Source organism: Entelurus aequoreus, linkage group LG27 (assembly GCF_033978785.1).
Source record: "Entelurus aequoreus isolate RoL-2023_Sb linkage group LG27, RoL_Eaeq_v1.1, whole genome shotgun sequence".
Classification (NCBI taxonomy): domain Eukaryota; kingdom Metazoa; phylum Chordata; class Actinopteri; order Syngnathiformes; family Syngnathidae; genus Entelurus; species Entelurus aequoreus.
In genome coordinates, this window is record NC_084757.1 from 31,354,734 (window position 1) to 31,369,896 (window position 15,163).

General features: G+C 39.8%; 1 protein-coding gene across 1 annotated transcript in view; it reads right to left on the bottom strand.

The window, feature by feature from the left end:
- The window catches only part of mau2 (MAU2 sister chromatid cohesion factor), a 35,906-nt gene that overhangs the window by 11,985 nt on the left and 8,758 nt on the right, over positions 1-15,163 (bottom strand). Inside the window, exons 4-13 of the mRNA XM_062038581.1 lie at positions 11,832-11,926; positions 11,570-11,597; positions 10,411-10,566; positions 10,154-10,300; positions 9,980-10,070; positions 9,785-9,888; positions 9,195-9,272; positions 5,745-5,810; positions 5,562-5,645; positions 760-809 (exon numbers count right to left, since the gene is read on the bottom strand). Coding sequence (XP_061894565.1) covers positions 760-809; positions 5,562-5,645; positions 5,745-5,810; positions 9,195-9,272; positions 9,785-9,888; positions 9,980-10,070; positions 10,154-10,300; positions 10,411-10,566; positions 11,570-11,597; positions 11,832-11,926 — 899 coding nt within the window. The remainder of the gene's footprint in view (positions 1-759; positions 810-5,561; positions 5,646-5,744; positions 5,811-9,194; positions 9,273-9,784; positions 9,889-9,979; positions 10,071-10,153; positions 10,301-10,410; positions 10,567-11,569; positions 11,598-11,831; positions 11,927-15,163) is intronic.

The window sequence follows — 15,163 nt, forward strand, 5'->3', positions numbered from 1 at the left end:
TCCACAATGTTCTCTTTCTTCACAGAGGAATGATGTAGCTTTGCCAGAGTAACCATCAGATTCTTGGTCACCTTCCTGACTAGGGCCCTTTGCTAAGTTTACAAAGCCAGCCAGCTCTTACAAGAGTCCTGGTGGTTCCAAACTTCTTCTGTTTGCGGATGATGGAAGCCAGTGTGCTCAATGGGAATTTCAAGGCAGCAGATATCTCTCGGTAACCTTCCCAAGATTTGTGCCTCGAGACAACTCTGTGTCGGAAGTCTACAGACAATTCCTTCGAATTCATGCTTGGTTTGTGTTCTGCCAAGTACTGTCAAGTATGGGACCTTATATATGTAGACAGGTGTGTGCCTTTCCAAATCATGTCCAATTAACTGAATTTACCACAGGTGGACTCCAATTAAGCTGTAGGAACACCTCAAGGATGATCGATTGAGACATGATGTGCCTGATTTCACTTTTGAGCTTCTTGGCAAAGGCTGTGAATACATTTGTACCTGTGATTTCTTAGTTTTGTTATTTTTTTATTAATTTGCAAAAATCTCTAAAAAAAAACATTTTCACAATGTCAACATAAAAGGTATTGTGTGTCAAATTTTGAGGACAAAAATTGATTTATCCCATTTTGGAATAGGGCTGTAACATAACAAAATGTGGAAAAAGTAAAGCACTGAATACTTTCCGGATGCACTGTACATATTGATAAATAGTCTGATAATAGTGACTGAAATACTATTAAAAATAAACTCCACACGGTCTTACCTGACTGGGAAGTTGTGGTCTGGGTTTATTCTCTCTAGGAGGCTGTACAACTGCAGGAGAAAGTAAAATATCAAACTTTTGTAAAATTAGCTAAATTAAATGGTGGTTTTCACTAGGGCTGCAACAACTAATCGATTAAATCGATTATAAAAATAGTTGGCGATTAATTTAGTCATCGATTCGTTGGATCTATGCTATGCGCATGCGCAGAGGCTAGTTATTTTCTTAATTTTTTTTAAAAATAAACTGCAACATTTACAAACAGCTGAGAAACAATAATCAAAATAAGTATGGTGCCAGTATGCTGTTTTTTCCCCAACAAAATACTGGAAAGGATAGAAATGTAGTTTGTCTCTTTTATCCGATCATTAACCGATTAATCGAAGTAATAATCGACAGATTAATCGATTATCAAATTAGTTGTTAGTTGCAGCCCTAGTTTTCACTAATAATCGCCAAGATAACCTCAAGTATGGATTGTTTTACCTGAGATTCACTGTAGCATTACACATGTCCTTTATTGCAATGATTCTCAACTGGTTCTTTGCTTGGTAGCGATGTGACGTTCACAAACACGTCATTTTAAAGGCACTTTTAGTACCTGATGTACATTTGGGAGTAGCTTGTTTCCAAGCTTACACATGCGTTTCAAAAAACTAAACTATATTGTGAAAAAGTTATTTGATTTCTGGTGTTCGATTAAGACAATAATTAATGACTAAATATTGAAGCTGCTTTGCCCACGTGACATCATAAACAGCACACTATTGGCTCATGGCGGACCAATCACAGGGCACTATGTTCTCTGTTCTAGGGGCTTATTGGCTCAAGCACATCAGGCCTCATTTGAAGCACTACGACGTTCATTAAACATTCTGTGTCTCCTAAGGCTTCTGGCACAGAACCAAAGCCTCAAAGGAAGCTGCTTACCATCGGAAAAAAGAAGAATCTCTTCATCACTATGCTAAAGGAAGGTAGCTTAGCTACGAGCTATTATCTACTACTTGCCATTACAAGATCAATGAATCTTTTGTTCGCGACGTAAGAAGGAAAAGAAATAAGGATGTTGTAAAAAATGCATAAACATGCATAAAGCTGCAAAAATAAAGAGTGAAGGAAGACATGTTACTTTTAGACTGTCAATCAACATATTCTTGTCTCAAGGTGGCACACACTTTATGCAGACAGACTCAGCTCTTTTGTCTACATCATACTGTTAAACTGAAGAAATTACCAATAAAAACCATACTGTGTTTATAATGTAATGTAATCATAATTTAGAATAATTGATTGGCAACACTAAATTGTCCCTAGTGTGTGAATGTTGTCTATCTGTGTTGGCGACTTGTCCAGGGTGTACCCTGCCTTCCGCCCGAGTGCAGCTGGGATAGGCTCCAGCTCAACTGCGACCCCGAGAGGGACAAGCAGTAGAAATGGATGGAATGCAAGTAACCATTTAAAAGTATATAAACCTTTATTTCTTTACAATTATATACCATTGTACTGTAATTGGAAGGTAAATATCTGGTATCCTAAACAAACAAACACAAGAAATTGAGTAATTCTTGTAAGCAAAAATTTCCACACATGCTGGGAGTGCGTGAATATAAGGAGGATGCAAGAACACCGACTAGAATTTGAGGAAAAAGCAGCAAACTTGTCTCAGCGTGGCTAATGTCCATACTCAGTGCAAAGCAAATTCTATTACTACATTTTCACCTTCACGGTCGAAAATAAAGTATGTTTCTTCCAACTAGAGGACAAATAAAGGCTAAACATTTTAGACACCAAGCAGAATGACATAAGAAGCCATGTTAATCGCTAAAGCTTCAATGTGAAGTGATCGATCCAAATATCAATACTGTCATTACCTTTTGTAGTATCAGTATATACACTATACTAAAGTGATTAGATCAATGTTTTTCTTTTTCATGTTCTTATTAGAAAATATTTGACATTTTTGTTATTGTTTACAAACACAGGGAGTAAGTCATCCTGGATAAGAAAGAACTGAGGGCAAAAAGCAAATGAATTAAATCCCGGCCGGCTCTATGAGCAACTATAAAGGTATGAATATAGTCTCGTCACGTAGCTTGCGTCCCCTTTGACGGCCTCTTAGTTCGTTTATAGCTCTTAAACTGAGGTTGGCGCGTGTCTTGCAATTTGCTTCCAAAACCCTAGGGGGCAGTGTTTTCCTGTGTGAGCAACCACAACTCTTGTTGACTATCTTCTTAAAAGAGAGACCTTCTTGTGTGTAGTAGTTAACAATTGTCTAACGCGACACCCACTTTAATGTTGGAGCTTTGAAACAACACTTTTAATCCAAACATTGCTTCCAAACCAGAAGAGAAGACGCTTTTGAAGGTGGGCTGTGCAACCCCTGTAGTATTGTATAATTTGTCATATTTGCCCGATTAAACCCTGTTCGATTTTATCCATTGTTTCTATGATGGAGATTGTAGTTTTGTTTTACTTTTTCCGGGCGGAAAACACCAGAAATGAAGTAATAACAAGCTAACTAATCACAACTCTTTTTTTGATGTGCATGTCAAGGTCTGTGGGAGGATCTGCAGGGGGAGGAGCATAACACCGTTGTGTAGGCAAACTATGTGACGCGAGAGTACATTCCAGGCTTAACGCTATTTGGATTGTTAAGCTATACGTTGCAGGTTGATAGCAGTTGGTCGACGCAGGACCATTTCCGGGATTCGGGGAACAAGCGGGAGGGTGCCTAAAGAACAGGCGAGGGTGCAGGCTTGTTCAGGGGTTAAAATGCGTGCCTGTTGGCACCTGTGGGTCACTCTACAAGAGCGGAAGGCACCAATGTAATAATTAGTAGTGTAACAATTCATCCAATACAACGATCTATTGATTTATTTTCCTAAGATTCTACTACATCGATGTGTACAGGGCAAGTTGGCCTTTCAGATGATATTTATTGATCTAACATCGCTTTAAAAGGCAATCAATCATTTTTATTAATACTTGTAAAAAATAAAAAATTGGATTGAAGAGCGGCAGACTTTTTACAAAGTTGGGCACTTTTACTTATAAGGACGTTAAACGTTACTCAGGTCTGTCTGCCCGTCTGTGGCGTCAACAAAACATACAGAGAAAGGTCAAAACAAATGCAAATGCCACAACACAACAAATTTTAGCTACAGCATGACTGCAAAAGCCACAACAATTACAAACGTCACAACACGTTAATATAAAGCCGTATCGCAATGCAGCTTCCTCACACCTCCAAAGACATGCACCTGGGGATAGGTTGATTGGCAACACTAAATTGGCCCTAGTGTGTGAATGTGAGTGTGAATGTTGTCTGTCTATCTGCGATGAGGTGGCGACTTGTCCAGGGTGTACCGCGCCTACCAAGCGATAGAAAATGCTACAAAGGAAGTGAGAGACACAAAGTAAGTGACAGAAGAGCAAGTTTCACAGACGGACCAGGTGGCTGGAGCAGACAGTTGAAAACGGTGTAATGAACATTGTATGCAAGTATAATTGAAAAAAGTTATTTATGACTGAAAAGGTGGTCACGCTTTACTTCCTTTTTCAACATTGTTCCTTACACCGTTTTCAATTTTCTGCCTTAGGTATTGTGGACCGTTGCCGAAACTTGTCTGCTGTCACTTCCGTTGCGTATTGATATTGCAGTTCGCTATGTTACGCGCTACATAGTCATTACCAAGGCTCGTAAACGTAATAACGAATGATATTACTAACTGGTCCACTGCCAAATACAGTAGGCACTGATCCAATCGAAAGTTGTTTTAAGGAAGATCATTTTTATTGTGCCGGAGGACGGTGATACTGTTGTCTTGCATTAGAAGGCAAAGCTAGCTACACAACATCTTGGGCTGACATTGCCAACATATCATTCACACATTTCTAAACTACTGTTATTTCTTAGTTTCATTGTCTCCTCCATTTCCATAGATAGTAGTCACCAAACCCGCCATTAAAAGCAGTATTTTGGGGGAAAATCCATCTTTTTGTAAAAGTCTGGGTTCAAGCAGGGCTAATCTTTGCACAAACTCGGAGCGACTTCCTCACAGTTGAAGGTACATTGCCACGAATCATAAAAGTTAAAAGTAAAGCACTTTTGCTTCAGATGAGGATGAAAGTTTGTGTAGTGACTTGTGCTGGTTAAAGCACACAAAAGCCAGAGCCTTTTCCTTCGTTGGGTTTTATCGTCGACATCATATTGTAGCACAGTCAGTTTTACATAGTATAAATTGTCTGACTTGGGCAAGGATGTTTGGGTAAAATTCTGCCATATATGGATAATCCCCTGATGTCACACTCGAACAAAACATCATACATGAACAACATTTCAAACAGACCATTTGGAGGAAGTGGGAAGAGAGGCAAGATTGTTTTATAAATGTCTCGCAATGCCTTCATGGTTTGACTTCAAAACTTTGGGACTTATGCAGATTCCAAATACACATTAGCAGGTCCCATCAGGTAAAAAAGTTGCTTTTGCATAACAGGGTCCCTTTAAAGGAATGCTGGTGGGTCCCCAAGCCAAGCCAGTTAAGAACCACTGCTTTTTAGGAACCATGGAGGTGAGCAGCTTGCTTGTTGATAGCGCTCTCTAGTGGGCAAATAATGAAATACCGACTAAAGTTCATCCCTGAGACTGCCTCACATAGTAAAAACCACTGCTAAATTAAACCTAAAATGTTATATATTACTCTTTAGGTATGATTTGGTACTCAACTTTTTAAGAAAATAAAAATAATCACTCTAAATACACCACCCCTCCAAAATTACAAACAGCATTCCTGTCTAACCTCTTGATGTCGGTTTCCTTCCCTGATGTAGACGCTGGCCAGGTTAGTGACAATGTAAGTCCATAGTTCCTGGTGTGTGGTGAGCTGCAAAATATCAGAGATTGAACATTAAAGTCAAGAATGAACATTGCAAAGGTGACATGAAATGGACAAGGCAAAATAAAGTATGTGAAATGTGTTCACCCGCAACGCTGTCGTAAACTGTGCCTCTGCATTATCCATACAGTTGACTGAGATACAGTAGAGGCCCTGTAAAACAGAGGAAACATTTGATCAATTGTGCTCACTATTACATGAATTTGGTTACACGTTTTACCCTTTGGTCCTGAAAAGGTCTTTGTTATAAAATGTACCATTATAAACATTTTAATGTGTAGTTTGTTCCTCTCGCTTTAGAATTTTTCAACTGACCTAACCATGATGATATTATATTCTTGACTTTAAAAAATTGTTTTTTTATTTTTGTTACTTTTTTCATTGGGTACAAAACTAAATATGCAACATTTAAAAATATATATAGTACAAAGAGAAGTGTAGTTGTGAAGTAAATTATATTTTTATGGTGCTTTTTCCTCTAGTGACTCAAAGCGATTTACATTGAAAACCCATTATCGACAGCTACGCTACATTTACACCAGTGTGGGTGGCACTTGGAGCAAGGTGGGTTAAAAGCTGGATTTGAACCAGGAAACCCTCAAGTTTCTGATCGGCCACTCTACCATCTAAGCCAGACCTGGGCAAATTAAGGCCTGGGGGCCGCATGCGGCCTGTTAAGCTTTTCAATCTGGCCCGCAGGACATTCCCAAATAATTTTTTTTAGATCATTAAGATTGAAAGTGTAGCTGCCATTATGATGTGCAGTGATGTTTTCAAATGACCGTAAGTCTTGAACTATACAAAGTATTTCAATGGTTTGAATCTGCACCTTTGCATGATATAATAGCATCTGGACTCCCCAGGAACCTACGCTAGGATCCTGTTTGTGGACTTCAGCTCTGCCTTCAACACCATTCTCCCTGGACTGCTACGAGACAAGCTCTACCAGCTCAGCGTGCCCGACTCCCTCTGCAGTTGGATTAATGACTTCCTGACAGACCGAAGACAGCACGTGCGGCTGGGGAAGATTGTCTCGGACAGTCGAACCACAAACACTGGTACTCCTCAAGGCTGTGTACTCTCCCCCTGGCTCTTCTCCCTGTATACAAACTGCTGCACCTCCAGTCACCAATCCGTTAAACTGCTCAAGTTTGCGGATGACACCACCCTCATCGGGCTCATCTCGAATGGCGATGAGTCCACCTACAGGAGAGAGGTGGACCGGCTGACGTCCTGGTGCAGCCTCAACAACCTGGAGCTGAATGCCCAGAAAACAGTGGAGATGATCATGGACTTCAGGAAAGTCACAGCCCCACCATCCCCCCTCACCCTGATTGATTCTTCCACCCCCGTCCCCATTGTGGACTCCTTCCGTTTCTTGGGCACCACCATCACCCAGGACCTCAAGTGGGAGCTGACCATCAGCTCCCTCATCAAGAAGGCCCAGCAGAGGATGTACTTTCTGCGGCAGCTGAGGAAACTTAAGGTGCCGACCGAGATGCTGGTGCAGTTTTACTCAGCCATCATAGAGTCCATCCTGACCTCCTCCATCACAGAGTGGTTCCCCGGCGCCACAGTCCAGGATAAGAATAGACTGCAGCGCATCGTACGTGCTGCTGAGAAGGTGATTGGCTGCAAGCTCCCATCCCTCCAGGACTTGTTCTCCTCCAGGACCAGGAGGCGTGTGGGTCGGATCACAGCTGACTCTTCTCACCCTGGACACACACTATTCTCCCCTCTCCCCTCAGGCAGGAGACTACGCTCCATCCAGACCCACACCTCCCGCCACCTCAACAGTTTTTTCCCCTCGGCCATCAGGCAAATGAACAATAACTCCTAACAGCAGCTCCTTGAATTCCTTCTAAGTCTATCTGATAGCTCGGTTACAGCTCTTTTTATTACCAAATATGTGTTATATGTGTTTTATGTTGCACGATTGCACCAAGAAAAATTCCTAGTTTGTGAACCCGTTCTCAAACAATGGCAATAAAACGATTCTGATTCTGATATACTAGTTACTATAGTAATCTAAGTCACAGCAGCTCAGATGAGGCACCAAGCAGTGTGGGTGGAGAGCGTTTCCACAGTGTTTCCAGAGCGGCCAGCCTGAAATGCGCGTGTCAGACAGACGCGGAAGGAGATTTTTACAACAAAGGTCTAAAGCTTAGTGATACATCAGATAAATCAGACTGTAGGAGGGTTTATTTTTTACCCTTGGCGTTCATATTTCGCTGTGTTCATTGCATTTTTGTTGCGTTTCGCTTGATTGTAAAATATGTCGATCAAGAGGGGGTGTGACGTTCATATGTTGTCAATATTCAGTGTTTTATCGTTCATAGTTAATATTGTATTTTTTTTTAATTATAAAAAATGATTAGTTAATATTTTAAATCAAATTCTTTATTTTAATGTACATTCTGGGTGTTTAGTGTTTTAGCATTCAATCAGACATTATTGTGAGGTTTTGTATTAGTGCTCCTAAAAATAGATATACCGGCCCCCAGACACATTTTTTTCCACTAAATTTGGCCACCCGAGTCAAAATAATTGCCCAGGCCTGCTCTAAGCCAATTTATAGGGAAAATCATTATAACATGAATTATAATTAGAGTAATACTACATTATGAGTATGTGGTTACAATGGAAGTCAGAGGGTCCAGATTGGCCAAAAGGGTAAAGAGTGTTGGCATATCTGAAAATCTCCTATTCATAACACTTTCTAATACTTGTTAAAAATTATAATACAACAACAAATCCCAGTGTTTCCCACACATTTATTTATTTGTGGCGGCCCGCCACGAAAGAATTACGTCCGCCACAAATAAAAAAAAAAAAAATAAAAAAAATGTTTTTCTCCTGCCCAGCTTCTCAGGCAAATCATATAGTTGATGTAGATGCCCATATAGGCTGTTCAGATTTACTTTACAAAAGAGAAGTGTAGGATACTTCTCTTGTTGCCTTATTTGTATTTGACCACTACTGTTTTCTGTTTATTTGTTACTGACTATGGCAGGACACCTCTGCCTCTGTTTCACTTTATGTTGCTGGTAAATAATATGGTTGTAGTAGTAGGCTAAAGTTAAATTATTTAGTATGCACTAATTAAAGGAGCAGAGCTTTAAGAGACATTTTAGCTTTTATATTTTATAAGATATATTTTTTGTAAGAACCACGATTAATAAATATATTTCAGTGAATAACTTATTGTTCAAATCTGTATATAAATTTGTACACAAAGTGTTGTAATTATATTGTAAAATGGATGGATGGATGGACATTTAAAACAAAACTGTTATTAATTAGTAAGTACACATTTTTTTAGCCTTTTTAGAGAAAATCATATCATTGTAGTAAATTATGCAAATTACTCGATGATGTCATGGTGACCACGCCCATAGCCACGCCCCCACCGTCACAGGTAGCTTGGCAGTTTATGGGAAACACTGAATCCTGGTCAAAAATTAACCTTAACAGTAAATGAAATATTGAAAATCAAGACACTCAAATGCCCTGAGAGTGAAGGTAGAAAATACTCACTAATAGCGTGTGAAGCTGAGCAGCGTGGTTGGTGAATAACCTGGGAGACTGTTGGCAAAGCTGACACACCTGTGAGATCTAGATACAGAGAATGTGCACACATCAATGAATTAAACCTTATTTATAAAGCGCTTTTCATACATAGAAAAAAATGCAACGCAAAGTGCTTTACAAAGTTAAAAACAATACCCCGGTGACCCATATCTCCCATTACCACATACGTACGCACGGACAAAAACACACATATGCAACTATATGGACAAACGAATGCATGGCTGAGTACAGAGGGGACATGTGAGTAAACACTATCACAGGAGCCATCTGCACCAGGAGGTCATCAGACCATGGCCACCAGGACGCTGACACAAAAGCGCCTCCACAAGCACGGCCGATAACCCCTGAGGCAGATGGCTCATCTGAGGAACGTCGGAAAATAAAAATAATAAAAATTGTAAAATAGTAAGGACCATGAGTAGAGATAAAGAATAAAATACAAGTAAAACATACAAAGTAAGTGTTAACTAGGTGTTCACTTTGCACCAATCCTCAACAAAGTACCACAACAAGCAAGGACAAGAGAAACCAAATACCTCCTGTAACGCAGTGGCCTTGTGGCCTGTGACGAGCCTACACATGATAATGTGCTCCAGTAAAATGACTTGAAAGGTAGAAAGGATCGGGCTGCAGTCCAACACTGCAAAAATACAAAGATGCACAAAGAGTAAGCGAGGGCGTTGTTGCGTAATTGTTTGGAAGATGTACAAGAACAGATCAGGAACACTCACTTTTTAGTTTCTCTAGCTGCATTAGAGCCTTGTCTGTGTACTTCTGTGCTTTCTCCAGGTAGCCCGCTTGCATGGAGTGCATCACAGTCACCTGTTAGAGGATATTTTCCACATGAGCGGTCACCACCCTCAATGATTTACTTAACATGGTTAAAACATTTCAAAAATACCTACTAGATATACAAGAACACACATGTGCTCCTTAGGTAGCCAGTGGAAGAGGTCAGCTGGGTTGCTTGGCAGAATCTCATCGTCATGGAGTGTAGAAATGGTCTGGATGCACTGCTGTAGCTGCTTCAGGCACGGCTTAACACTCTTAACCTGAGGGAACGCATACATGGGATTCTACAAACATATCCCCTCCTACCAGCCAACCATCTTATCTAACAATCTAGCAATGTGTCCCAGCTCTACCAGAATGAATTTCCCACCTGTCCAGCGTCCAAGTAGTGTGTGACCTGCAAGACCAAGAAGAAGACCCTCAAGGACTCCTTTTGGATGGGGTTTCCCTGCCAGTTCTCTACGATGGTACCACACAGCGTGAGCAGGGGATGGACCTCCCCTAGCTTCCTCTCCATTAGCAGTAGCTATAAGGGCAAGGAAAACATAATCACACTCAAAACGTGTTGTGTAAAATGTAACTGTATTGTTTAATGTGCGTTATTACACATTAAACATTGGAAGCAACAGTTTTAATTATATTTGTGAAGGGAATAAGGTTATACAAATCATAAATTTAGTAATAACTGTTGTACAAATTAGTGATGCAAATTAAAAAGACGGAATATTTCAAGAAACCATATTTTTCATGACAAAAACAGCTTACTTATGACAAGTTATAATACTGTGAAAAGAGTTATTCTAAGGAAAAACATTTTTTTTAAATATTTTACAACAATCTTGTATAATTTAGAGAAACACCGATGTTATTTCATGATAACATGTTTTAACGAGTCATGACAAAGAGTAAATAAAAAATGTAGGAAGAGATTGCAATTTTTCTCAGAAAAAGCAGTTTATAACAATTAAGTGCACGTTTTACGATAACAAGTTGCAATTATACATGGATAATGTCATCAAGTGATAACATTTTTTTACAAGAACACAATGCTGGTAAAGACAATTTTACAATTTAAAAAGGTGCCATTATACAAGAATAATGTCATTAAATGATGAATAAAAATGTATACAAGAATAACATGCTAAGAAAAGACAAGTTTACAATTAAAAAAAGTTCTATTTACGCAGAAATATTCATTTAATTTAATGATATATATATATTTTATAAGTTGAGAAATAATTAATGAGAAAAAAAACAAGTTTAGGATAGTATTTTTTTGTTTTCTAAGAAAAGTAAATATTATAGGCCAAGTAAGATGTTATGTGTATTCCTTTTTATTATTTGTGTTCTTTTGCGTTGGAATTAGTCTTTTACTGCTAATAAGGTTGTTCCATTACAAAGAAGTCACAAATAAACAGCAGTAAAAATTTATGATTTATAAGAATTTAGTTGTAACAGAAAGTATGAAGTTAAAATATTACAACAAAAATAGGCGCAAACATAATTTTTAACAAACAAGTCTGACTCACCATTCCTTTACTGAGGAGAAACAACGCCCTTGAAGAGACAAATGCGTCATGTCAGCATTTTTTTACAAATCAGCCAACATTTACGCAACAATAATTAAATGGTGCTGTGCCAATACACATTACATAAAAATCAATATGTGCTCAGAAAAAACAGGCTACATATATAAAATGTGGAGCAAACAGGCCAGTCTCGGAATGTTTTCATGCCTTCAAAACTACAACTAACATTACATTATATCCTAAAAATGGAAATGAGATGTACCTGGTGTATTCTGAGCCCACCACGCGGGCGTACTCCGCTCCGACGCCCAGTAGGTCGCATGCCGACACCAAGTCTTTCTCCAGTGTGTGAAGTTGCTGTAGAAAAACCAAGCTTTTTGAGAATTTGGACATGCGCCTGCATCAGCAGAGGTCACAATGGCAACTGTCCCAAAGTTGTAGGAAGCCCTTAAATAGGGCAGCTGCCATCTTGTTTTCAAGCAGACATTGGGACAACAGGGTTGAACGCCTCACAAGTCAATCACAAAGAAGCCACAACACAGCAGCAGGCCAACTGCCTGGCACCATTTAACATGAGCCAGGCATGGAGGCGATGTGGCGCCTCCTGCACGGTGGCACTCGTCTGCCCCCGGTCAGCGGCTTTCACGGCACACTGAACAAGCTGAATGATAAAAAAAACACTCCAAATGCTTTGTTTACCCACCAGACCTCTGGTTTCAATTTTTGAATGAGACCAGAGCCTACCACCACCTGCTGGCCACTGACTGTACGCCTTAGCAGGTTTCAGTTTATTTCAAACATGCATGCATACAACATGATACATCACAATTTCCAGTTTCTCTCGTCGATCCACAGCGATCTTTCTGCCACACAATACCTCAATGCTAACGAGGGGAAATTACACTTCAACGACTGTCGTTGGTTTTGACAGTTAGTATTGCTCGTTTGCATCAAAACGGTTGTTTTTCTCACTACGATAGGGCGAAACCATCCTGGTTTTTGGAGTATAAATATTTGGGGTATTGACTAGATCTGACCAATCTAAGTCTATGAGCACAAACTGATAAAGCCTACTCGGATGAAAGGAGAAACATGTCTTTTAAGAGAAACCAAGCAGTCCAGTTGCGGTGGATTGAATGCCCTGAGATGACAATGACTTGGATGAATGAGAACATGCATAGATTAGGCACATCATCAAAAGTACAGATGTGGCAATATTATTAGAGACTATGATCATGATCGCGATTAGTTTGAGTTTGATCACGGTGATCAGCTGTTTGCATTTTTACCTTGATCAAACATGGCGGAAATATCTGTTAGAAGTTACCGCAGTAGTAAACAGTAGGGAAGCAACAATGCTTGGTATTATCCTGCACGGAACAATCCGCCTTTATTGGGTGTTACCATTTAGTGGTCAATTGTACGGAATTTGTACTTCACTGTGCAACCTACTAATAAAAGTCTCAATCAATCAAAAAAAAACCCTCATCCTGTGTGTGAATGTGTGTGTTTGTGCATGTTTGCATGTGTTTTTGTGAAAGTGTTTGTGTCCGTGTGTGCGCGCGACCTCACGTTCCGTCACGAAAGTCAAGCTTGTCACAACGTAATTAATGTTCAATTAGTGTTGTGCCTCTTCCCTCTTACACAGGTGGAAGTGCAGCCCAGAAGAACAAAATACAGAAAAATGACTAACACTAGCAGAGACTGTGCGTTGAAACACAACATTGAGAAGGAGCAGCGGCTTTTGTGACAAACTTTTGTCAACAGTAATCCTGCCCTGAATGCGGACTCGCAGGCACTCTTGTCTTTGTGACTGGGAGAATAATCACACCCACTAATTTAAACGGAAAAAGGTATTTTTATTTCTAAATATGTTGTTTGTGTGTCTGCAAAGAGTCCCTTTCTCTATTATAACATACACTAATCTGCAGACACTTTTTGTTTAAACCATTTTTCAGTTTGTGGATAAAAAACATTTTGTTCCTGAAATAATCATTAAACATGTTTTATGCGTAGGTACTGGTATTAGTATAGTACCGCGATACTTATGAATCATATTCGGTACTATAACCGCCTCTAAAAAGTATCAGTCCCCCGGATCACCGTCGTCGTCATGTCGTGTCATTGCTGGTTTACGAGCAGACGAGCATGTTTGGCAGCGCACAATCATTACAAGCAGACACAGTGTGTAGACAGAAAAGGGAGAATGGACGCAGTTTGGCTTAAAAACTAAAGATAAAGGTGAAGTTATAACACTGAAACGCCCCTCAGGAAGAGGTGCTTTAAGACATGGCTAGCTAGCTAGCGGCTAAAGTCCATCCGCAGTTTACAGTGTTTTAGCTACTTCTAAATCACTAATCCTCGCCTCCATGGCGACCAATAAAGTAAGTTTCTTACAAGTATCATCCCTGCAGGACGAGGAATATCTTAACATGCTTCACTACACACCGTAGCTCACCGGCGTCACTGCGAATGATGCCGTACCTGAATGTAAACAAACGCCATTGGTGGGTCTACACCAGCCCTGGGCAATCTGCGGCCCGCGGGCCACATCCGGCCCTTTGTGCGTCCCTGTCCGGCCTGCGTGAGGCCAATCATAAATTACAAAATAAATTTAAAAGAGTATCTACACTACCGTTCAAAAGTTTGGGGTCACCCAAACAATTTTGTGGAATAGCCTTCATTTCTAAGAACAAGAATAGACTGTCCAGTTTCAGATGAAAGTTCTCTTTTTCAGGCCATTTTGAGCGTTTGATTGACCCCACAAATGTGATGCTCCAGAAACTCAATCTGCTCAAAGGAAGGTCAGTTTTGTAGCTTCTGTAACGATCTAAACTGTTTTCAGATGTGTGAACATGATTGCACAAGGGTTTTCTAATCATCAATTAGCCTTCTGAGCCAATGAGCAAACACATTGTACCATTAGAACACTGGAGTGATAGTTGCTGGAAATGGGCCTATATACACCTATGTAGATATTGCACTAAAAACCAGACATTTGCAGCTAGAATAGTCATTTACCACATTAGCAATGTATAGAGTGTATTTCTTTAAAGTTAAGACTAGTTTAAAGTTATCTTCATTGAAAAGTACAGTGCTTTTCCTTCAAAAATAAGGACATTTCAATGTGACCCCAAACTTTTGAACGGTAGTGTATGTCGAGTGTGCAATACAACGGTGCTGCTTTTGTTTTGAAAAGCGTTATTTGTATTACTTCCGTGTGGACGTATGCGCGTGAGTGAATGTGAACAGCGGCAATCACAAATGACAAAATAAAGTTTAAAAAACATCTATGTCGTGCGCGCAATACAACTGTGCTGCTTTTATTTTGAAAAGTGTTATTTATGGGCGTATGTCTGTGTGTAACCTGTGAGTGAAGGTGCACAGCGACAAGTGATGAGACGCTAAAAAGAGAAGAGTTGATGACGAATGGCGTGTTTCCAACAAGACATGGACTGCCAAGTATTTCTTTACAGAAATTAAAGGTAAAACCGTGTGCTTAATGTGTGGTACACATGTTGCTGTGTTTAAAGAATATCATTAGAATCGCTACTACACGAGGAAAAATACCGGAATCTGTCCAATGAAGAGCGT